This window comes from Ovis aries, chromosome 15, assembly GCF_016772045.2.
Source record: "Ovis aries strain OAR_USU_Benz2616 breed Rambouillet chromosome 15, ARS-UI_Ramb_v3.0, whole genome shotgun sequence".
Taxonomy (NCBI): Eukaryota; Metazoa; Chordata; class Mammalia; order Artiodactyla; family Bovidae; genus Ovis; species Ovis aries.
The window spans coordinates 22,214,397-22,240,501 of NC_056068.1; the positions used below are offsets into that span (position 1 = coordinate 22,214,397).

Consider the following 26,105-nt stretch of genomic DNA (forward strand, 5'->3'; position numbering starts at 1 on the left):
CTATATAATAAGGGATTTGATTTAGGTTATACCTTAGGGACTAGTGGTTTTAAGTCAATTTAAGTCTGAAGTTTGCAATAAGGAGTTCATGATGTGAGCCACATTCAGCTCCAGGTCTTGTTTTTTTCTGACTGTATAGAGCTTCTCCATTTTTGACTGCAAAGAATATAATCAATCTGATTTCGGTATTGACCATCTAGTGATGTCCATGTGTAGAGTTGTCTCTTCTGTTGTTGGAGGAGGGTGTTTGCTATGATCAGTGTGTTCTCTTGGCAAAAGTCTGTTAGTTTTTGCCATGCTTCATGTTGTACTCCAAGGCCAAATTTGCCTGTCACTCCAGGTTTCCCTTGACTTCTTACTTTTGCATTCCAGTCTCCTGTGATGGAAAGGACATCTTTTTTTTTGGTGTTAGTTCTAGAAGGTCTTGTAGATCTTCATAGAACCATTTGGTTCCCGCTTCTTCAGCATTAGTGGTTGGGGTACAGACTTGGATTATTGTGATATTGAATGGTTTGCCTTGGAAATGAACCAAGATCATTCTGTTGTTTTTGAGATTGCACCCAAGTACTGCATTTCAGACTCTTTTGTTGACTATGAGGCCTACTTCATCTCTTCTAAGGGATTCTTGCCTACAGTAGCAGATATAATGGTCATCTGAATTAAATTTGCCCATTCTGGTCCATGGTAGTTCACATAGTCCTAAAATGTCAATGTTCACTCTTGCCATCTCCTGTTTGACCACTTCCAATTTACCTTGATTCATGGACCTAACATTCCAGGTTTCTATGCAATATTGTTCTTTACAACATTGGACTTACTTTCACCACCAGACACATCCACAGCTGGGCCTTGTTTCTTCTTTCGCTCAGCTTCTTCATTCCTTTTGGAGCTATTTCTCCACTCTTCTCCAGTAACATATTGGGCACTTACCAACCTGGGGAGTTCATCTTTCTGTGTCATATCTTTTTGCCTTTGCATACTGTATATGGGGTTCTCAGGGCAAGAATGCTGAAGTGGTTTGCCCATTCCCTTCTACTGTGGACATATTTTGCTGAACTCTCCATCAAGACAGTCTGTCTTGGGTGGCCCTACATTCAGTTCAGTTCAGTTCGGTAGCTCAGTCGTGTCAGACTCTTTGTGATCCTATGGACTGCAGCATGCCAGGCTTCTCTGTCCATCACCAACTCCCGGAGTCCACCCAAACCCATGTCCATTGAGTTGGTGATGTCATCCAACCATCTCATCCTCTGTCGTCCCCTTCTCCTCCTGCCCTCAATCTTTCCCAGCATCAGGGTCTTTTCAAATGAGTCAGCTCTTTGCATCAGGTGCCCAAAGTTTTGGAGTTTCAGCTTCAATGTCAGTCCTTCCGATGAATATTCAGGATTGAATATTTCTGTTAAGGTGGAGTGGTTGTATCTCCTTGCTGTCCAAGGGACTCTCAAGAGTCTTCTCCAACACCACAGCTCAAAAGCATCAATTCTTTGGCACTCAGCTTTCTTTATAGTTTTACTCTCACATCCATGCATGACTACAGGAAAAACCACAGCCTTGACTAGATGGACCTTTGTTGGCAAAGTAATGTCTCTGCTTTTTAATACGTTGTCTAGGTTGGTCATAACTTTTCTCCCAAGGAGCAAGTGTCTTTTAATTTCTTGGCTGCAGTCACCATCTGCAGTGATTTTGGAGCCCAAGAAAATAAAGTCTTTCAGTTTCCATTGTTTCCCCATATATTTGCCATGAAATGATGGGTCCAGATGCCATGATCTTAGTTTTCTGAATGTTGAGTTTCAAACCAACTTTTTCACTCTCTTCTTTCACTTTTATCAAGAGGCTCTTTAGTTCTTCTTTGCTTTCTGCTGTAAGGGTGGTGTCATCTGCATATCTGAGGTTATTGATATTTCTCACAGCAATCTTGGTTTCAGCTTGTGTTTCATCCAGCCCGGCATTTCACATGATGTACTCTGCATAGAAGTTAAATAAGCAGGGGACAAAAATACAGGCTTGACATATATGGCGTGGCTCATAGTTTCATGAGTTAGATAAGGCTGTGATCCATGTGAACAATCTGGTTAGTTTTCTGTAATTTTGACTTTCATTCTGTCCGCCCTCTGATGGATGAGGATAAGAGGCTTGTGGAACCTTCCTGATAGGAGGGACTAGATGTGGTTCTTGCTCTGGTAGACAGGGCCATGCTCAGTAAATTTTTTATCCAATTTTCTGCTGATGAGTGGGGCTGTAGTTTGCATTACCTCCCTGTAGTTTGGTCTGAGGCCAAACTGTGATAAGAGTAATGGCAGTAACGGGGACCTCCTTCAGAGGACATATGTCAGCCCGCAGTTGCTCCCAGGGCTGTTGTGTTCAGTGCCCCTGACCCCGCAGCCGGTCGCTGTTAACCCACGCCTCCACCAGGGACTCACAGACACTCACGAGCAATTCTGGCTCAGTCCCTTGTGGGGTCACTGCTCCTTTCTCCTGGGTCCTGGTGCACACAAGGTTTTGTTGTGCCCTCCAAGAGTCTGTTTTCCTGGGGGTTTTCAGTCCTTTTGTCAGATCGCCAGGTTGGGAAATCTGTTTTGGGTCCTAGAACTTTTGCAACAGTGCGAGAATTTCTTTGGTATAATTGTTCTCCAGGTTGTGTGTCATCTGCTCAGTAGCTCTAAGTGGGGCTAATGGCGACTTCCTCCATGAGGACTTATGCCACTCGCTGCTCCTCCCAGGGCTGCTGCAGCCAGAGCCGCTGTGCCCGCGGCAGGTCACTGCTAACCCAGTCCTCCACAGGAGACACTGAAACACTCAAAGGCAGGTCTGGCTCAGTCTCTTATGGGGGTCACTGTTCCTTTTCCTTTATCCTCATGCACACAAGTTTTTGTTTGTACCCTCTGATTGTCTCTGTCGGGTCTGATATTTGATTTCACAAGTATATATTTCATAAATATATATATTTTATATAAAATTATGTTGTTCAAGGATTAACTGTATATACACATTATGTACATACATATCTTTTCATAAATATATATTTTTATGTCCTGGTGACGTGCCCAGCACAGCACCCAACACACAGTAAGTTCTCAGCAGGTGGTGGTGTTATTCTAGAGCCATCCCTATTCGTGTCACACACAGGTACTCCCAAAGATCTCTTTTCCACACCACACCCATCTCTTGTATCTTAAACCTGTATTTTGCCAGCTGACTGTGACATATCTCTACTCTGATGATTTGCAAATGGCTCGGACTCTTGTTCAAAACTGAACTGCCTGCTTTTCTCCCCAATATTTGCTCTTCCTGTATTCTCCATCTCAGTTAAAGAGTCACCATCCATTCAGGTGTGATTTTTTAGACTCTATCTCTTTGTTACTGCCTACTCATGACAGTCATCTGACTTATTTCTGCAGTTTGTCCTTTTCTCATTGTACTGTTTCATTTTAAGCTTTCATCTTCTGTCACTTGAATTATTACCTGATTGTTCGTTTTTCTGTCCCATATTCTAGTGTGTTCAGAGTGACCTTTCTAAGATACAGGTTTCACTGTTTCACTTTCCTGTTCTTAAACTCCATGCTTTGCTGTTGAAGCTGACCTATTTCTCCATCATCATCACCTGCCACTAATGGCTAATACTAATTTGTTAACTGGCTGCTTCTTCAAGATACCATATACTTTCAGGTTCTTCCTTTTTTTTTTTTCTTTTAATCACCTAATCCTAAGATGCCTTTTTACTCTTCTCCACCTGGCAAACATCCTTAAAGAATCATATTCTTCTCTCTTGACTTTTCTCTGATATCCACATCCTTCCATTCTGTTGTTCCTCCTATGCATAGACAGTAAAACACTTTTCCATTGTTGCAGTAATCATTGTGTACTTCCCAGGTGGTGTTAGTGGTGAAGAATCTGGCTGCCAATCCAGGAGACTCACAAGATGTGGGTCTATCCCTGGGTTGGGAAGATTCCCCTGAACTAGGAAATGACAACCTATTCCAGTATTCTTGCCTGGGAAATCCCAAGAACAGAAGAGCCTGGAGGGCTACAGCCCATGGGGTTGCAAAGAATCAGATGTGATTGAACACACACACACATCATGATAGTTATTTATATGCCTATAATTTCTGGGCTTGGACAATGCCTCTCAGGTAGCAAGGGCTCAAGAAATGTTGGTTGATTTGACTAAATAAACACCTAGAATGACAGAGTCAAGAAGGATCTTGTGAGATGGAATCTAACAAGTTAATTATCTAAAAGTAATTTGGCTCAAGAAACTCAGTTATTATAAGAATGAGCATGGAAGAGATTGGCTTAATAGCAGAAAGTGCCAAAAATTAGGGGTTTGCTTGACAGCTCAGTGTGAGTCAACAATATGAGGTGGTAACAAAGAAAAATAAGAAGGAAAGAAAAAAATATGAATAAATGAGGAAGCTGAGTGTCTGAGTTTATACCCAGAGTATAGGTTTGGCTCTATGTATCATGATTTTATTGGGATTTAGACTGGAAAAACAATAATTATTGAAACTATTTTGTTTTTAATGTTTTTTGAAAAAAATTACCAAAACTCAGTGAGAAACTGCTAGTTAATGTTATCAAGGAAATAAGGGAGAAAGCCCAAATGCACAAAATGAGAAATGACAATGAAGGAATTCTCTGGCAGTCCAGTGGTTACACTCCATGCAGGAGGCACCAGTGTGATCCCTGGTCAGGGAACTAAGATCCCACAAGTTGTATGTTGCAGGCAAAAAAAAAAAAAAAAAAAAAAAGACAATGAAAAAGAAGTCACTGAATAGATAAAATATTATAAAAGACTTTGTGGGCCTCTATGTAAATATGCTTAAAGACCTCAAGGAAATGAATAATTTCCTGGGGAAATACAGATTACCAAACTTGACAGAGGTAGAAAGTTTAAAGACACCAGTTTTTGTAGAAGTAAACAAGAAACTTATTGAGTAACTAACTGCCTCTTTAAAATAGCACTAGGCCTCGATTATTTCACAAGAAATTCTACCAAACTTTTGAATATCAGTTTCAGTGCTTTATAGATTATTTTTGTTCAGTTGCTCAGTCATGTCCAACTCTTTGCAACCCCATGGACTGCAGCATGCCAGGCTTCCCTGTCCTTCACCATCACCCAGAGTCTACTCAAACTCATGTCCATTGAGTCAGTGATACAATCCAATCATCTCATCCTCTGTCATCACCTTCTCCTCCTGCCTTCAATCTTTTCCAACATCAGGGTCTTTTCTAATGAGTCAGCTCTTTGCATAATATGGTTGAATTATTGGAGTTTCAGCTTCAGCATCGGTCCTTCTAATTAGTATTCAGGATTGATTTCCTTTAGGATTGACTGGTTTGATCTCCTTGCAGTCCATGGGACTCCCAAGAGTTTTCTCCAACACCGCAATTCAAAAGCATCAATTCTTTGCCGCTTAGCTTTCTTTACGATCCAACTCTCATATCCATACATGACTACTGGCAAAATCATAGCTTTGATTATACAGACATTTGTCGGTGAAGTAACATCTCTGCTTTTTAATATGCTGTCTAGGTTTGTCATAGCTTTTCTTCCAAGGAGCAAGTGCCTTTTAATTTCATGGCTGCAGTCACCATTTGCAGTGATTTTGGAGCCAAGAAAATAAAGTCTTTCACTGTTTCCATTGTTTCCCCATCTATTTGACATGAAGGGATGGGACCAGATGCCATGATCCTAGTTTTTTGAATGCGAGTTTTAAGCTAGATTTTTCATTCTCCTCTTTCACTTTCACCAAGAGGCTTAGTTCCTCTTTGCTTTCTGTCATAAGGGTGGTGTCATCTGCATGTCTGAGGTTATGGTATTTTTCCTGGAAATCTTGACTCCACCTTGTGCTTTATCCAGCCTGGCATTTCGCATGATGTACTCTGCATAGAAGTTAAATAAGCAGGGTGACAATATATAGCCTTGAAGTACTCCTTTCCCAGTTTTGAACCAATTTGTTGTTCCACGTCTGTTTCTAACTTTTGCTTCTTGGGCTGCACAGGTTTCCCAGGAGACAGGTAGGTTGGTCTAGTATTCCCATCTCTTCAAGAATTATTCAGTTTATTGTTTGTCCACACAGTCAAAGGGTTTAGAGTAGTCAATGAAGCAGAAGTAGATGTTTTTCTGGAATTCTCTTGCTTTTTCTATGATCCAACAGATTTTGGCAATTTGATCTGTTTCCTCTGCCTTTTCTAAATCCAGCTTGAACATCTGGAAGTTCTCAGTTAATGTACTGTTGGAGAATTTTGAGCATTACTTTGCTAGCATGTGAAATGGTTTTGATCACCACCTCCTGTGCAATGTTACGAGCCTGTGTCCATAGTTCTTCAGGCACTCTGTCAAATCTAATCCCTTGAATTTATTTGTCACTTCCACTGTATAATCATAAGGGATTTGATTTAGGTCATATCTGAATGGCCTAGTAGTTTTCTCTACTTTCTTCAATTTAAGTCTGAATTTTGCAGTAAGGAGTTCATGATCTGAGCCATGGTCAGCTCCCAATATTGTTTTTGCTGATTGTATAGAGCTTCTTCATCTTCCACTGCAAAGAATATAGTCAGTCTGATTTCAGTATTAACAATATGGTGATATCCATGTGTAGAGTCATCTCTTGTGTTGTTGGAGAGAGAGTTTGCTATGACCAGTGCATTCTCTTGGCAAGAGTCTGTTAGTTTGGCCCTGCTTCATTTTGTACTCCAAGGCCAAATTTGCCTGTCACTCCAGGTATCTCTTGACTTCTTACTTTTGCATTCCAGTCCCCTGTGATGGAAAGGACGTCTATTTTTGGTATTAGTTCTAGAAGGTCTTGTAGGTCTTCATAGAACCATTCAACTTCAGCTTCTTCAGCATTAGTGGTTGGGGCATAGACTTGGATTACTGTGATATTGAGTGGTTTGCCTTGGAAAAGAACAGAGATCATGCTGTTGTTTTTGAGACTGTACCCAAGTACTGCATTTTGGACTCTATTGTTGACTATGAGGGCTGCTCCATTCCTTCTAAGAGATTCTTGCCCACAGTAGCAGATATAATGGTCATCTGAATTAAATTTGCCCATTCTGGTCCATGGTAGTTCACATATCCCTAAAATGTCAATGTTCACTCTTGCCACTTCCAATTTACCTTGATTCATGGACCTAACATTCCAGGTTCCTATGCAATACTGTTCTTTACAACATTGGACTTTACTTTCACCACCAGACACATCCACAGCTGGGCTTTGTTTCTGCTTTCGCTCAGCTTCTTCATTCCTTTTGGAGCTATTTCTCTGCTCTTGTCCAGTAGCATGTTGGACGCCTATTCACCTGGGGGGGTTCATCTTTCCATTTCATATCTTTTTGCATACTGTTCAAGGGGTTCTCAAGGTAAGAATGCTGAAGTGATTTGCCATTCCCTACTCCAGTGGACCATGTTTTGTCAGAACTCTCCATCAATACCCATCTGTCTTGAGTGGCTCTACATGGCATGGCTCATAGTTTCACTGAGTTAGACAAGGTTGTGCTCCATGTGAACAGTTTGCTTAGTTTTCTGTAATTTTCGTTTTCATTCTATCTGCCCTCTGATGGATGAAGATAAGAGGCTTGTGGACACTTCCTCTTGGGAGTGACTGCTGCTGCTAAGTCACTTCAGTCGTGTCCAACTCTGTGTGACTCCATAGACGGCAGCCCGCCAGGCTCCCCTGTCCCTGGGATTCTCTAGGCAAGAATACTGGAGTGGGTTGCCGTTTCTTTCTCCAATGCATGAAAGTGAAAAGTGAAAGTGAAGTCGCTCAGTCGTGTCCGACCCTCAGAGACCCCATGGACTGCAGCCTTCCAGGCTCCTCTGTCCATGCGATTTTCCAGGCAGGAGTACTGGAGTGGGGTGCCATTAGTGACTGGCTGTGGTTAAAACTGGTTTTGCTCTGGTGGGCAGGGCCATGTTCAGTAAATCTTTAATCCGGCTTTCTGCTGATGGCTAGGGCTGTGTCCCCTCTCTGTAGTTTGGCCTGAGGTCAAACTGTGATAAGGGTAATGGCAGTAATGGAGACCTCCTTCAAATAGAGTTATGCCAGCATGCAGTTGCTCCCAGGACTGTTGGGTTCAGTGCCCCTGACCATGTGGCAGGCCATTGTTGCCATGCCTCTGCTGGAGACTCCCGGATGCTCACTGGAAATTCTGGCTCAGTCTCTTGTGGGGTCACTTCTCCTTTCTCCTGGATCCTTGTGTGTGCAAAGTTTTGTTGTGTCCTCCAAGAGTCTGTTTCCCCAGTCCTGTGGAAGTTCTGCAATCAAATCCCACTGGCCCTCACAGTCAAATTCGCTGGGGGTTCTCAGTCCTTTCGCTGGATCCCCAGGTTGGGAAATCTGTTTTGGGCCCTGGAACTTTTGCTACAGTGCTAGAACTTCTTTGGTATAACTATTCTCCAGTTTCTGTGTCATCTGCTCAGTGGCTCTGTGGTGGGGCTAATGGCGACCTCCTTCAAGAGGACTCATGCCACATACCATGCCTCCCAGGGCTGCTGCAGCCCGAGCCGCTGTCCCTGCGGCAGGTCACTGCTGACCCGTGCCTTCACAGGAGACACTCAAACCCTCAAAGACAGGTCTGGCTCAGTCTCTTGTGGGGATCCCTGCTTCTTTCCTTTCATCCTGGTATGCACAAAGTTTTGTTTGTCCTCTCTGATTTTCTCTGGTGGATCTGAGACTTCATTTTAAACATGATTGCACCTCTCCTACTGTGTTATCGGGACTTCTCCTTTGCCCTTGGATTCGGGGTATCTTTCTTTGTTGAGATCCAGCATTCTCCTGTTGATGGTTGTTCAGCAGCTAGTTGTGACTTTGGTGTTCTCACAGGAGAAGATGACTGTACATCCCTCTACTCTGCCATCTTACTTACAGCAGATGGAAGATTAATTTAGAGGCTTGAAAATGCAGAGAAGTTTCCCACTTCTTTTTATGAAGCAAGTCTAATATTGGTATCTACACATGACAAAGTTGATACAAAAAAGGAAACAATTATTCCTATTATTTATGAATATCCATGAAAAAGTACAAAATATATAGTACTAATAGAATGCTAATAAATATTTTCTGAAGAAACAGAATCCAACATTACATTAAAAGCATAATTCACTATGATCAGGAAGGATTAATTCCAAGAATGCATGATAGGTTTATAATTTGGAAATCTATTTTGTCATTCACCATATTAATAGGTTCATGGAAAAATAATCATGTATGTGCATGCTCAGTCTTATCTGACTCTTTGTGACCCCAAGGACTGTAGCCCACCACACTCTTCTGTCCATGGGGTTCTACAGGCAAGACTATTGGAGTAAGGTGCCATTTCCTACTCCAGAGGATCTACTTGACCCAGGGATTGAACCCACATCTCCTGCATCTTCTGCATTGGCAGGCAGATTCTTTACCACTGTGCAACCTGGGAAGCCACACACACATATATTATATACACATATGTATATACATACACACATATAAATTGATATATTTTCATCTTAGTCCAAATCCAGTACTACTAATTGGGAAACACTACATATATACCCTCCCTTTTGAAACTCCCTCCCATCCTTCACCCCATCCCACCCCTCTAGATTGATACAGAGCCCTTGTTTGAGTTTCCTGAGCCATACAGCAAATTCCCGTTAGCCATCTATTTTACATATGGTAATGTAAGTTTCCATGTTACTCTTTCCACACATCTCACCCTCTCCTCCACTCTCTCCATGTCCATAAGTCTATTCTCTATGTCTGTTTCTCCATTGCTGTCCTGCAAAGAAATTCTTCAGTACCATTTTTCTAGATTCTGTATAAATGTGTTAGAATATGATATTTATGTTTCTTTTTTCTGACTCACTTCACTCTGTATATAGATACGAGTTTCATCTACCTCATCAGAACTGATTCAAATGCATTTCTTTTTATGGCTGAGTAATATTCCATTGTGTGCATGTACCACAGCTGCTTTATCCATTCATCTGTCGATGGACATCTAGGTTGCTTCCATGTTCTTGCACTGTTGGTGGAAATGCAAATAGATACAGCCACTGTGGAAGCTGGTATGGAGAGTCCTTAAAAACTAGGAATAAAACCACCACATGACCCAGCAATCCCACTCCTAGGCATATACCCTGAGGAATCCAAAACTGAAAAAGACACATGTATCCCATTGTTCATTGCAGCACTGTTTACAATAGCTAGAACATGGAAGCAACCTAGATGTCCATTTACAGATGAATGGATAAAGAAGTTATATCAATAGAGGTTATATCAATAACCTCAGATATGCAGATGATACCACCCTTATGGCTGAAAGTGAAGAGGAACTCAAAAGCCTCTTGATGAAAGTGAAAGTGGAGAGTGAAAAAGTTGGCTTAAAGCTCAACATTCAGAAAACGAAGATCATGGCATCTGGTCCCATCACTTCATGGCAAATAGATGGGGAAACAGTGGAAACAGTGTCAGACTTTATTTCTGGGGGCTCCAAAATCACTGCAGATGGTAATTGCAGCCATGAAATTAAAAGACGCTTACTCCTTGGAAGAAAAGTTATGACCAACCTAGATAGCATATTCAAAAGCAGAGACATTACTTTGCCAACAAAGGTCCATCTAGTCAAGGCTATGGTTTTTCCTGTGGTCATGTATGGATGTGAGAGTTGGACTGTGAAGAAAGCTGAGCGCCGAAGAATTGATGCTTTTGAAGTGTGGTGTTGGAGAAGACTCTTGAGAGTCCCTTGGACTGCAAGGAGATCCAACCAATCCATTCTGAAGGAGATCAGCCCTTGGTGTTCTTTGGAAGGAATGATGCTAAAGTTGAAACTCCAGTACTTTGGCCACTTCATGTGAAGAGTTGGTTGACTCATTGGAAAAGACTCTGATACTGGGAGGGATTGGGGACAGGAGGAGAAGGGGACCACAGAGGATGAGATGGCTGGATGGCATCACTGACTCAATGGACATGAGTCTGAGTGAACTCCAGGAGTTAGTGATGGATAGGGAGGCCTGGCGTGCTGCGATTCATGGGATTGCAAAGAGTCGGACACGACTGAGTGACTGAACTGAACTGAACTGAATAATGAGTGATGTTGAGCATCTTTTCATGTGTTTGTTAGCCATCTGTATGGCCATTTCTCTTTGGAGCAATGTCTGTTTAGGTATTTTTCCCACTTTTTGATTGAGTTGTCTGTTTTTCTGGCATTGAGTTGTACGAGTTGCTTGTATATTTTGGAAATTAATCCTTTGTCAGTTGTTTCACTTGCCATTATTTTCTCCCATTCTGAGGATTGTCTTTTCACCTTACTTATAGTTTCCTTTGCTATGCAAAAGCTTTTCAGTTTAATCAGGTCCCACTTGTTTGCATTTGTTTTTATTTCCATTACTCTAGGAGGTGGGTCATAGAGGATCTTTCTTTGATTTATGTCATCGAATGTTCTGTCTATGTTTTCCTCTAAGAGTTTTATAGTTTCTGGTTTTACATTTAGGTCTTTAATCCATTTTGAGTTTATCTTTGTGTATGGTGTTATGAAGTATTCTAATTTCATTCTTTTACATGTAGCTGTCCTGTTTTCCCAGCACCATTTATTGAAGAGGCTCTCTTTTCCCCATTGTATATTCTTGCCTCCTTTGTCAAAAATAAGGTACCCATAGGTTCATGGGTTTATTTCTGGCCTTTCTATCTTGTTCCATTGGCCTATATTTCTGTTTTTCTGCCAGTACCATACTGTCTTGATGACTGTAGCTTTGCAGTATAATCTGAAGTCAGGAAAGTTGATTCTTCCAGTTTCATTCTTCTTTCTCAAGAGTGCTTTGGCTATTTGGGATCATCTGTGTTTCCATATGAATTGTGAAATTTTTTGTTCTAGTTCTGTGAAAAATGCCATCGATAATTTGATAGAGATTGCATTGAATCTGTAGATTGCATTTGGTAATATAGTCATTTTCACAGTATTGCTTCTTCCTTTTGTCTGCTTAGGTAAGTTTATTCCTAGATATTTAATTCTTTTTGTTGCACTGGTGAATGGGATTGATTCCTTAATTTCTCTTTCTGATTTTTCATTGTTAGTATATAGAAATGCAAGTGATTTCTGTGTATTGATTTTGTATCCTGCAACTTTGCTAAATTCATTGATTGGCTCTAGTAATTTTTTGATATTATCTTTAGGGTTTTCTATGTACAGTATCATGTGATCTGCAAATAGTGAGAGCTTTACTTCTCCTTTTCTGATCTGGATTCCTTTTATTTCTTTTTCTTCTCTGATTGCTGTAGCTAGGGCTTCCAGAACTTTGTTGAATAATAGTGATGAAAGTGGACATCCTTGTCTTGTTCCTGATCTTAGGGGGAATGCTTTCAGTTTTTCCACCATTGAGAATAATGTTTACTGTAGGCTTATCATATATGGCCTTTACTATGTTGAGGTAGGTTCCTTCCATGCCCATTTTTTGAAGCATTTTAATCATAAATGGGTGCTTAACTTTGTCAAAAACTTTTTCTGCATCTATTGAGATGATCATATGGTTTTTATCTTTCAATTTGTTAATGTGGTGTATCACACTGATTGTTTTGCATATACTGAAGAATCCTTGCATTCCTGGAATAAACCCAACTTGATCATGGTGAGCTTTTTGATGTGTTGCTGAATTCTGTTTGCTAAAATTTTGTTGAGGAGTTTTGTATCTATCTTCATCAGTGATGTTGGCCTGTAGTTTCTTTTTTTGTGTTGTCTTTGTCTGGTTTTGGTATCAGGATGATGGTGGCCTTATAGGATGAGTTTGGAAGTGTTCCTTCCTCTGCAATTTTTTGAAAGAGTTTTAGAAGGCTAGACATTAGCTCTTCCCTAAATGTTTGATAGAATTCTCCTGTGAAGCCTAGGCTTTTGTTTTTGGGGAGATTTGAGGTCACAGCTTCAATTTCAGTGCTTGTAGTTGGGTTGTTTATAATTTCTGCTTCTTCCTGGTTCAGTCTTGGAAGATTGAACTAAGAATCTGTCAATTTCTTCCAAGTTATCCATTTTATGCCATATAGTTGTTCATAATAGCCTCTTATAATCCTTTGTATTTCTGCATTATCTGTTGTAACCTCTCCTTTTTCATTTCTAATTTTGTTGATTTGATTCTTCTCTCTTTTTTTTCTTAATGAGTCTGGCTAAAGGTTTGTTAATTTTGTTTATCTTCTCAAAGAACCAGCTTTTAGTTTTATTAATTTTTACTATTGTTTCTTTCATTTCTTTTTCACTTATTTCTGCTCCAATCTTTGTGATTTCTTTCCTTCTACTAATTTTGGGGTATTTTTTTTCTTTTTTTTTTTTCATTTGTTTTTGGTATAAAGTTAGGTTGTTTTTTCTAAACAAAGTTTAGGTGTTTTCCTTGTAAAGTTTCAATGTTTTTCTTATTTCTTGAGTTAGGAACGTATTGCTATAAGCTTCCCTCTTAGAACTCCTTTTGCTGTATCCCATAGATTTTGAGTTGTCATGTTTTCGTGGTCATTTGTTTCTAGAAAGTCTTTGATTTCCCTTTTGATTTCTTCAGTAACCTGTTGGTTGTTTAGAAATGTGTTGTTTAATCATATGTTTGTGTTTCTTAGTTTTTTTCTTGTAATTGATATCTAGTCTTATAGTGTTGTAGTTGAAGAAGATGCTAGATATGATTTCAATTTTCTTAAATTTACTGAGGTTTGATATATGACCAAAGATGTGGTGTATTCTGGAGAATGTTCCATGTGCACTTTAGAAGAAGGTGTATTCTTCTGCATTTGGATGGAGACTGTCCTGAAGAAATCAATGAGATCAATGTCATCTAATATATCATTTAGGACTTGTATTTCCTTATTAATTTTCTGTTTTGATGATCTGTCCATTGGTGTGAGTGAGGTGTTAAAGTCTCCTACTATTACTGTGTTACCGTGAATTTCTCCTTTTGTATCTGTTAATGTTTGTCTTACGTACTGAGGTGCTCCTATGTTGGGTGCATAGATATTTACAATTGTTATGTCTTCCTCTTGGATTGATCCCTTGATCATTACGTAGTGTCCTTCCTTATCTCTTGTAATCTTCTTTATTTTAAGGTCTATTTAGTCTGATATGAGGATTGCTACTCCAGCTTTCTTTTGCTTCCCATTTGCATGGAATATATTTTTTCCATCCTCTCACTTTCTGTCTATATGTATCTTGAGGTCTGAAGTGGGTTTCTTGTAGATAGCATAAATATGGGTCTTGTTTTTGTATCCATTCAGCCAGTCTGTGTCTTTTGGTTGGAGCATTTAATCTGTTTACGTTTAAGGTAATTATTGATATATATGTTCCTATTGCCATTTCCTTAATTGTTTAGGGTTGACTTTGGCTTCCCTGGTGGCTCAGATGTTAAAGCATCTGCCTGCAATGTGGGAGACCTGGGTTCGATCCCTGGGTTGGGAAGATCCCCTGGAGAAGGAAATGGCAACCCACTCCAGTATTCTTGCCTTGAGAATCCCATGGATGGAGGAGCCTGGTGGGCTACAGTCCACCAGGTCGCAAAGAGTCGGACATGACTGAGCAACTTCACTTTCACTTATTGCCATTTTCTTAATTGTTTGGGGTTGGTTTTGTAGATTTTTTTTTCTTCTCTTGTATTTTTTGACTGTGTAAGTCCCTTTAACATTTGTTGTAAAGCTGGTTTGGTGGTACTGAATTCTCTTAACTTTTGCTTGTCTGAGAAGCTTTTATTTCTCCATCAATTTTGAATGAGATCCTTGCCGGGTACAGTAATCTTGGTTGTAGATTTTTCCCTTTCAGTACTTTAAATATATCCTGCCACCCCCTTCTGGCCTGCAGAGTTTCTGCTGAAAGATGTTAAGCATATAGGGTTTCCCTGTATGTTACTTCTCCCTTGATTCTTCTAATATTCTGTTTTTGTGTTTAGTCTTTGGTAGTTTGATTAGTGTGTATCTTGGTGTGTTTCTCCTTGGGTTTATCCTGTATGGACTCTTTGTGCCTCTTGGACTTGACTGACTATTTCCCTTTCCATGCTGGGGAAATTTTCAACTATAATCTCTTCAAAAATTTTCTCCTACCCTTTCTTTTTCTCTTCTTCTTCTTCTGGGACCCCTATAATTCAACTGTTGGTGCATTTGATATTGTCCCAGAGGTCTCTGAGACTATCCCCAGTTCTTTTCCTTTTTTCTACTATATTCTGCTCTTCAGAAGTTATTTCCATCATTTTATCTTCCAGCTCACTGATTCATTCTTCTGCTTCAGATGTTCTGCTATTGATTCTTTCCAGAGTATTGTTAATTTCAGTAATTGTGTTGTTTGTCTCTGTATGTTTATTCTTTAATTCTTCTAGGTCTTTGTTGATTGATTCTTACATTTTCTCCATTTTGTTTTCAAGGTTTTTGATCATCTTTACTAACATTATTCTGAATTCTTTTTCAGGTAGTTTGCCTATTTCCTCTTAATTTATTTGGACTTCTGTGTTTCTAGTTTGTTCCTTCATTTGTGTAGTATTTCTCTGCCTTTTCATTATTATATTTTAACTTATTGTGTTTGAGGTCTCCTTTTCCCAGGATTCAAGATTGAATTCTTTCTTCCTTTTGGTTTCTGCCCTCCTAAGATTGGTCCAGTGGTTTTTGTAAGCTTCCTGTGGGGTGAGATTTGTGCTGAGTTTTTGTTTGTTTGTTTTTCCTCTGATGGGCAAGGCTGAGTGAGGTGACAATCCTGTCTGCTGATGTCTGGGTTTGTATTTTTGTTTTGTTTGCTCTTTAGATGAAGTGTCCTGCACAGGGTGCTCCTGGGGGTTGTGTGATGCCTGGTCTTGTATTCAGTTGGATTCCTTTGTGTGATTTCTCACTATTTGGTACTACTAGGGTTAGTTCTCTGGTAGTCTAGGGTCTTGGAATTGGTGCTCCCACTCCAAAGGCTCAGGGCTTAATCTCTGGTCAAGAATGAAGATTCCACAAGTGGTTTGTTATGGCATTAAGTGAGAGTAAAACAAATATCCAAAAATGAGAAGCCAAAGATGAACCCCAGACAAATGGCAGTTATAAAATCAGGGAAATAATAATTAAATAATGGAGTATACACATATACATATATACCTAGAAGCAAAGTCAAAACAGTCCAAGGAAAATAAAGTATAGTAGATTGACCTGGAAAACAAAGGAAATAAAAAATTTTATTTACCAGTTAAGAACAAAACTAACTGAAGTGCAGACTGAAAAACAAAACTAAAGCAAGGTGTCAAATGGGGAATAAAGCAATGAAAACAAAACTAAGAAACATGTTGAAAGGAAAGGGAAGAAAGAAAGAATATATATGCAAAGTTAAATAGAGGTAGATGAAGATTTATATATGTTAAAATTTAACTGCAAGGGGAAAAGAACAGTAGGAAAGGCAGACAAAGGAATAAATGTAGAAAAAATATAATGTGTTTTTAAAAATTAAAATTATCAAAAAGAGAAAAGAAAAAAAAAAAAACGGAAGAAGAAAGAAAAATGGAAAACTCCACAGAACTGCAAAAGCCCAACATAGAGCCAGAGGTTTATAAGAACAATAAAAAGTGTGACTGGATATACCCATATTCATATACACCCATAAGCAAAATCAAGCAGTCCTACAAAAGTAAAGTACAATAGATTGATTTGGTGAACAAAGGAAACCAAAAATTACATCTACCAGAACAAAACTAACTAAAGCACAAACTGGAAAGCAAAACTAAAGAAGGTGCCAATTGGGGGATAAAGCAAGGAAAAAAACCTAACAAATATGTTGAGAGGAAAGGAAAGAAAGAAAGAATAGATATGCAAAGTTAAATAAAGGTAGATAAAGAAGATTTATATACATTAAGGATTAACTGCAAGGGGAAAAGAACAGTAGGAAAAGCAAACAAAGGAATAAGTGCAACAAAATAATAGGTTTAAAAAATTAAAATTAAAAAAAGAGAGAAAAAAAAAGGGAAACTCCACAGAACTGCAAAAGCCCAACGTAGAGGCAGAGGTTTATAACAACAATAAAAAATGTGACTGAGGGGGAAAATAAAAAGCTCAAAAGCTTAATTAGATTTCACAGTGCCAATAAAATTGACAGCTACAACAGAGGGGGGAAAAAGAAAAAAAAAAAGAAAAAATACAAAGAATCTACAGAAAAGTCAAAGAATAATAAATGTTTTTCTTGAATCACTGCTGTCAGAGTCCTTTCCCTCACTGGGAGTCACAGTTCACCTCACCTTCCCAGGATGCCCTCCAACACTGTGCTGATCTCTGGGCCTGCTGTGGGGGCAGCTCAGATTCTAATCTGGCCCTACTCCTGTGTGTTCTTGCCTCCAGTGTCTACAGCTATCAGAACTAGTACGTTTTCTTTTGTGGGAACTTTCAATGACCTTTTATATATTTCATAGACACAGAGTCTGGCTAGTTGATCTTGTGGATTTAATCTGCAGCTTGTACAGCTGGTGGGAAGGCTTTGTGTCTTCTTCCTTAGCCACTCTCCCCTTGGTTTCAATTGTGGTTTTATTTCCACCTCTGCATGTGGGTTGTCCACTGGGTTTTGCTCCTGAGGCTGCCCTGGAGTACTGGGTTTGCTCCTGTGAGGGCCAGGGGTGGATGTGGTGCAGCTGCTTGGGTCACAGGGTTTCTGGCAGCACCAGGTTCTCAGGGGAGTTGGCGGCTAGGGCAGCAGGAAATATAGTGCTCTAGAAGGTTATGGAAACCAGTATTGGCCAATATGCGCCAGTATTCTTGCCTGGAGACCCTCCGTCCCTGACAGAGAAGCCTGGCAGGCCACAGTCTACAGGGTTGCAAAGAGTCAGACACTACCAAAGTGACCCTGTGCCCATAGACGCAAGACATGTTTTGCTTGTTGCAGCTCTGCCCCAGTGAGAGTTGAGTGTGAAGGTGGTGCAACTGCTTGGCCTGCGGGCACCCTGGCAGTGCCAAGTATGCAAGGACAGACCGCCTCTGCCGCAGGAGTTATGGTCCTCTCAGAGTCTTTTTTCCAGCCTCTTGTAGCTGGCCATCGAAGGCCTGTTTGGCTAGTCTTTCTCCATAGCTCTGCCTGTTCAGGCACTTTGAGGGCTCCCTTGCCTGGAGTCCTTCTCTGTTGTTCAGCACATCAGGCACATGGAGGGCCCTTCTGGCTGGGATCCTCCTCTGTAGATCAGCATGCCAGGCACTTAAAGGGGCACCTTAGGCGGGGTCCTACTCTGTAGATCTGCACATCAGTCACTTAAAGGAACATCCTGGGTGGAGTCCTGCTATGTAGTTCAGTGCCTCAGGCGTTTTATGGGCCAGCCTCTCTATTGTTCAGGTGCTGGTGTGTGGGGAGAGAGAGGCTATGGTGATGGCTCCACCGCCTATGCATGACTCAGCAGTATCGCCTTGCTTCCATGGCTGCCTGGCTTTCCTCCACAGGCATTTCCCACCATAACCTCCTTCCTCACATCCCCTCAATCCATCTTTCTGCAATCAACAGCAGCCTTTGCCCTGGGATTTCTCCACAGTCCCCAAACGCAAGCTCCCAACCACTGTGCCTTCCAGGGGACCTGTGTCCCTGTCCAGGGTATGTATGGCTAACAGCAAGGACTGTCTGGTCCTCATTCTATTTAGGCTGCCTCAGATCAGCTGTTTCACTCTCAGCCGTAAATGTTTCTCCTCTGACTCAGACAATCACCTTGATGTGGGGATTGGACCCCTGCTGCAGTTCCCCCACCCACTGAGGGCAGATCCAGTCCTACTAACACTCCTGCTTTTCCCCCTAGTTCCTTGTCCTGCTGAGTTTTGCATGATTCTATATATTCTTTACCTCTGGTCAGTTATTCCTGTCTGCTCTCAGCTGGTGTTCTGCATTCTGCATGCGCTTCTGTGTCTGAAGGTATATTCCTGATGTTCCGTGGAGAGATGTACTCCACATCCACCTACTCCTCCACCATCTTGTTCTCTTGGATCTTCTGTTCTTTGAGTAGGATGGATGGTTCAATATCATAAAGATGTCAGTTCTCCCTAAGTCAATTTTTAAATTTAATACAACCTTAATAAAAATTCTAATTTTTAAAGGAAATTAGATGAATGAATATGAAGCTTCATGGGGAAAAATAAGTATACAAGAGTAGTCAAGAAAACACTAAAAAAGAAAATTGTCTGAGGGGTGGAGACTAGCCTTGTTGTTATTGTCTGGTCACTCAGTCATGTCTGACACTTTGCAGCCCCATGGACTGGAGACTAGCCTTATCAGATGTTAAAATATAATTTTATATTATTTTAATTAAATATTAAAATGTAATTAAAATATTATAATACCAATATATTAATGGACAAATGAGCAAGTTATATAGAATAGAAAACCCAGAAATGGAGCCAAGAACTTACAGAAATTGAGTTTATGATAAAGATGGCATCTTAAATCAATATATAAAGAGGGCCTTTTATAAAAACTTTCTTATTTCTTGCAGTTTAACACAATTTGTGATGAAAAATAAAATTTACTATCTCAGCCATATTTAAATGTACTGGTTAGTGTTGTGAAACAGATCTTCAGAACTTTTTCATCTTGAAAAACTGAAACTCTATAGTCATTAAACAATAGCTCCCTATTTCCCCCTCTGCTGAGCCCCTGATAATCACCATTCTACTTCATGTTTCTATGAGTTTGATGACTTTAGATATCTCATTTAAGTGTTATTGTATAGTATTTGTCTTTTTGTGACTGGTTTATTTCACCATGTTATAGCATGTGACAGAATTTCTCTCCTTTCTAAGGCTGAATAATATTCCATTATATGTTAAATTTTGTTTATCCCATTCTTCAGCTGATGGATGCTTAGGTTGTTTCTACCTTTTGGTTACTGTAAATAATGCTGCTATAAGATGGGTGTGTATATATCTACTTGCATCCCTGCTTTCAAGACAATAACCTTTTAAGACAAACCTTTAAGATAAGACCAAGCATTTTTGCTTCCTTTTCCATGCTGAAGACATTAAACATTCAATCGGTCAAACATACGAGAGAAAAGACTAATGTTAAACCCTTCAAAAAGTAAAGTGAAAAATTTTCCTTACAGTGTTTTAATGTTCCATCATTTAGATACATCATTTGTAGTGTGATAATATGGAGAAGACTCTTGAGAGTCCCTTGGACTGCAAGGAGATCCAACCAGTCCATTCTGAAGGAGATCAGCCCTGGGATTTCTTTGGAAGGAATGATGCTGAAGCTGAAATTCCAGTATTTTGGCCACCTCATGTGAAGAGTTGACTCATTGGAAAAGACTTTGATGCTGTGAGGGATTGGGGGCAGGAGGAGAAGGGGACGACAGAGGATGAGATGGCTGGATGGCATCACTGACTCGATGGACGTGAGTCTGAGTGAACTCTGGGAGTTGGTGATGGACAGGGAGGCCTGGCGTGCTGCGATTCATGGGGTCGCAAAGAGTCGGACACGACTGAGCAACTGAACTGAACTGAACTGAAATATGGACAAAAATGATTATCCACTAAGGACATTCATCTTATTTCCTTACTTTAGCATAGTTTTGATAAATTTGACAAAAATTTAAATAAACAGAAAATATAATACATAAAAGATATAAAGATAAGTATGTCTAAAAGTTTTGAAATCCATTTTAATTTGAGAAATATCAAGCATTCCATATGCTATTATCTTGGCTATAGGGTAAAGATACAATTATCTTAGAAGTCAACAGCTTAGGGTTTTCCTTTAGCCCTCTGATGTATGAGGTTAGTGATAAGGGGTTAGGATCAAGAGAATGTAAGTTGGTCTTTCATTGCTGTACTCCAGGATATACTCAAAATCTGTCATCCCTCAATTTCCAGTTCTTCGACTAATCAGGTTGTGCTAGGAACCCATTCACAGAGATAACCCATCCCTTATCTCTGTATTTGAAATCGCTCCTTTTGACCCCATGTTTTTCTTCCTAATACTTTTCTATTTTTGCTCCTACCAAGGTACAATCACTGGTTTGATGGAATGGCTTTACTTCACCAGTTCAAGATGGAGAAGGGCACAGTGACATATAGGAGCAAGTTTCTACAGAGTGATGCTTATAAGGCCAACAGTGATCGTGATCGAATTGTGATCTCAGAATTTGGTACACTGGCTCTCCCTGACCCATGCAAGAATGTTTTTGAATGTTTCATGTCAAAATTTGAAAAGCCTGGTAAGCACCCTTTATTATGCCCAGAATTTTCAGGTAACAGGGATGATTCTTTAAATTATTATGACATATGTCAATCTTTTTTTTTTTTTATAAGTATGGATCTTGATATTTATTTTGATATGAGAGGATGTTTCAACTGCTTTCTCCCTTGATTGTGTGCTTTAGGATCTGCCATAGTAGTAAGTTGTGGTGTTTAAATAACTTTGGGGTTTGATTTCAGCAATTACTGACAACACCAATGTCAACTTTGTGCAGTACAAGGGTGATTACTACCTTAGTACGGAAACCAACTTTATGAATAAAGTGGACATTGAAACCCTGGAAAAAACAGAAAAGGTAAAATATAGGTTAAAATATAATAGACCCTAAAATTTCTCTCCATTCAAATACTTTTTAGAGTAGTTATTATCAGAAGAAAAAATTGTATTCTTAAACAAAATCAAAGTTACCCACTGATTCAGGTCATTATGTACCCTCTGTCATCATTAGAATGGCCTGCGGTGTTGGTTGTCCTTAAATATAATTCTAGATTTCTTCCTTAGTCCAACTGTCTGAAGGCTAGGGCAAAGGAGACATAGCATAGTACAGATTTATTTTTGTCATTTCATTTTCTGCTTAGCTATAGGTAGAATTGGACTGGAGATTACCTAGATCCATACTGCCCTGGAGAAGGAAATGGCAACCCACTCCAGTATTCTTGCCTGGAAAATTCCATGGACAGAGGAGCCTGGTGGGCTACAGTCCATGGGGTTGCAAAGAGTCAGACATGACTGAGCGACTAACACATACTGCCGTCATATTATACATTAATTTAAAGCAAAATAAAATTTGGGGCCAGAATTTTAATCCTTATCCTTTTGAACTTTCTTGTGATCTGGATAATCACTTTTGTGCATTTCTTGGTGGTGGTGGTAGGAGGGATTTTGTTTGGTTTTCTTGTTGTTTGTTCTTAGTTTCTTTTTCTTTAGTAGGAAAAATAATTTTGATTTCACAGAGGTGAGACATCAGGGCTTAAACTATAATTTTTATATCTTATTTTAAAAGTATTTGATACATCCCTACTGTCTATGCATCTAAATAGAGACCTAGCCATGTAATTTAAGTCTCTGAATGGTCTTAAATTTTCAGGTTAACTGGAGAAAATTTATCGCTGTGAACGGAGCAACTGCACATCCTCATTATGATCCAGATGGAACAACATACAACATGGGGAACTCCTATGGGAAACATGGTAACATCGGGGTGGGAGTCTTTGAAAAAATAATTGGGAGTTAACTGTCTTCCCAGAGTTCCATTACGGCTAAGATGTTAACTTATATGAAACTCATTTGAAAATTTCAGAAAGAAATCTCTGAAATTGAATTTCTGAACTTAAAATATGTAATTTATTATTATGTTCTGTGGTCTTTTTGTGTATATACTTAGAAGCTGATTTTCTATTTGATCTTTTCATCATGACTCACATTTTTATGTTCCATTATGCTTTTTGGCTCACATGCATTGTAGGGATTTTCAGTATATATTTCTCAAACTTGAATTTTTAAGCGGTACCATACTATAAGAAATTTAGAATGGTACAGCAAAGAGATAAAGAGAAGGCACACTGTAGGTTACATAGAGAGGAATTTATTTTTACCATGGGAGTAATACCCTACAAAGTAAGTTAAGGTTAAAGTTTGGTTGCATTTGCAGCTACTTACATCACATCCCCTTCCTGTTCATCTGTATACTTTCCTAGCTGTCTGTTAGTCTGTTCCAGAAGGTTCTAATGGCTAATAATGATAGCTAACATTTATAGAGTAACGAGTGTGTGCTGATGTTAACTGTTTTTTCCCTTATAGTTTCTCATTTAATCCTATAACAAATCTCTGAGAAAGGTACAATTATTTTTATTTTTTAATTGAGGTATAGTTGATTGACAACGTTGTGTTAGTTTCCCATATTCTTTTCCATTATGGTTTACTGCAAGATACTGTGCTATACAGCAGGACCTTGTTGTTTATCTATTTTATATACAGTTTATATTTGCTAATCCCATACTCCTAACGTATTCCCCACCCATTTCCCCTTTGGCAACCATAAGTTTGTTTTCAATGTCTGAGTCTATTTCTGTTTTGTAAATAAGTTCATTTGTATCATATTTTAGATTCCCATACAAATGATATCATATGATATTTGTCTTTCTCTGTTTCGCTTAGTTTGATAATCTCTAGGTCCATTGATGGCATTAAGAAAGGTATTATTACTCCCATTTTATAGATGAGGGCAGTGAACCTTGAGAAGATTTAAGATGCTTGCTTAAGCAAGCCTCAAGTGTCTAATACCAGGCTTGGCAGCAAGCCTGAATAACAGAGAAAAAGCTTGCTATTAGTCATTTTGTTAGACCATCTTAATAATTATATATCACTGAGTACAGAGGATTCTCTCAGGGCATGCAAAGTCATTATCATATACTCGAATATGCATCTCCCTCTGTTTGGAAAGGAATGTGTAAGTACAAGTATTAGAAGTTTCTGACTGTCTATCTAGCTGTCAATCTATCATTTATAACCTATGAATCCTTTGTATAGGTTAACTTTTGAATAGGTTAATGTAAGGAATTGGCTTTTTGGGTTGTTCATCTCTACCTCTCCATATTTACACATATAAGTATATGTGAACATGGAGACTTCAGGTTTGTTTTTTTACTGGCTCAAGAAGATATAGGGTACCCTGGAAACTTCATCATCCAGCCATCTCTGCTCTTTGTTACCTGACCTCAGGTAGGGATGTATTCTTCAAATCTGTTATAGGAAACATCAAACATCTTTTTAGGTAAAATCTTTAAGCAAGTGGGTAAACTGACTCAGCTTTTTTTTTTTTTTTTGGTCCATTCAATTTTTTTGATCATTAAAAATTCATTTCTTAAAAAATTAACTCTAATAACCAAGTGAGGCTTCCCTGGTGGCTCAGACAGTAAAGAATCTGCCTGCAATGCAGGAGACCCAGGTTCAGTCCCTGGGTTGGGAAGATCCCCTGGAGAAGAGAATGGCTACCCATTCCATTCATCAGGTACAGATGTAAGAGTTGGACCATAAAGAAGGCTGAGTGCCAAAGAATTGATGCTTTCGAATTTTGGTACTGGAGAAGACTCTTGAGAGTCTTGGGCAGCAGGAGATCAAACCAGTCACTCCTAAAGGAAATAAATCCTATTCATTTGAATGACTGATGCTGAAGATGAAGCTCCAGAACTTTGGCCACCTGATGCAAAGAGCTGACTCATTGGAAAAGACCCTGATCCTGGGAAAGATTGAGGGCAGGAGGAGAAGGGGGAAACAGAGGGTGAAATGATTGGATGGCATCACCGACTCAATGGACATGAGTTTGAGCAAACTCCAGGAGATAGTGAAGGACAAGGAAGCCTGGTGTGCTGTAATCCATGTAGCAAAGAGCTGGACACGACTTAGTGACTGAACAACAGCAACAGCCCACTCCAGTGTTCTTACCTGAAGAATTTCATGGACAGAGAGGAGGCTGGTGGGCTATAGTCTATGGAGTTGCAAAGAGTTATAGATAACTTTGTATATAGTCCATAACATAAGAAATACTGTTTAACCATTTTTATTTATTTTTCTAAAATAAATCCTCATTAGATCAGTGATTCTTAGCATTTAGAACACCCCAAAGCCATCTGGAATGCTTTCTAGCATTCGGTGGGCTTCATCTTCAGATATTCTGGTTCAGTATACTTGAAAAGGGGCTAAGAATCTGCATTGTAACCAACCCTTTACTCCTTATCTTGATGCATTTTAACAAGATCTCCAGGTGATTTTGGTGCAAGTGGCCTATGAGTCTCTGAGAAACCTTGCACCAGTCATTATGAGTTGTACTTGTTATTTTGCCTCAATTTGATGTTTATGCAAAGTCCTGAGGTGGCTCCCAGAGTTAGACACAAAGTATTGAGCAAATCATTTCTCTGGGCATTCAGTCCTCTCCTGTGTGTTTCCTGGGTGTCTGTCTGCCTTGTACATACCTTCAAGACTTACAGTTAGGACAGTTCATCAACTTGTAGTGTTCAAATTTAGTAAATTGAGTAATCGTCATTTAATCCAATTGCTGAGACAGGGAATTCTTCTCTTGATACTCTAATCTCAAGTAAAACTGGATTTACTTCTTTTTTCTTACTTGATTATTTGGTTCAGTGAGGAGTTTTTGAACTAGAACACAAACGTATGTGCAGCTGCAGAGAGCTGAACTAAACAATATGTATTTGGGGGACATTTAGTGATTTTTTTTTTTTTTTTTTGGTAAATAAAGTGCTTGCTAGTAATTTCTACCTTTACAAAATAAAAAGCTTTTAATTTTTTTCACTTTTCCAGATATTTTTAAAAAGCCCTTCTAAAAGTAACAGAAATCCTCTAAACATTTAATCTAGGTAGTTTTAAGTACTAATTTAAAATAATGCAATCTCTTAGATAGACACTTACCGTAGATGGAGATGGAGATGGTAATATTGGAACTGTAGAGTTTATCTTTCATTTCTTTTATAACTCATCACTGTATAAAGCATGATGTTTTATTTATAATTGTTTCTCAAAACATATAGTATCCTAACCTAGACCTCCACACTAGTTGCTTACTCAGTGTTTTTACTAGGATGTCTAATAGAGGTTACAAAATCAATTTTTTAAAACCAAACTTTTGATCTTTCTCCCTAAATTTCTCTGCTTAAAATCTTCCCCATCTCAGTTTAGGGTAACTCTGTCATTCTACTTGCTTAAGATGATAACTTTGGAATCATGTTTTATTCCTCTCTCACATCCACATCTAATGGGTCAAAAAGTAATTTCAGCAATGCCTTCAAAATATATCAAAAATCCAGCTATGCCATATCACCTCCGCTGCCCCCACTCTGGTTTGGGCCACCATTCTTTCTCACTTGAATTATTGTAATAGCTTCTTAACCAGTCTCCTTGCTTCTCCCTTTACCTGACTTCAGTTT

At 39.3% G+C, this 26,105-nt stretch overlaps 1 protein-coding gene across 2 annotated transcripts in view; it reads left to right on the forward strand.

Annotated features, from left to right (window-relative positions):
* The window catches only part of BCO2 (beta-carotene oxygenase 2), a 70,515-nt gene that overhangs the window by 16,295 nt on the left and 28,115 nt on the right, over positions 1-26,105 (forward strand). For both annotated transcript variants that reach the window (XM_042232594.2, NM_001159278.2), the window contains 3 exon segments: positions 20,913-21,124; positions 21,345-21,460; positions 22,253-22,355. In XM_042232594.2, coding sequence (XP_042088528.1) covers positions 20,913-21,124; positions 21,345-21,460; positions 22,253-22,355 — 431 coding nt within the window.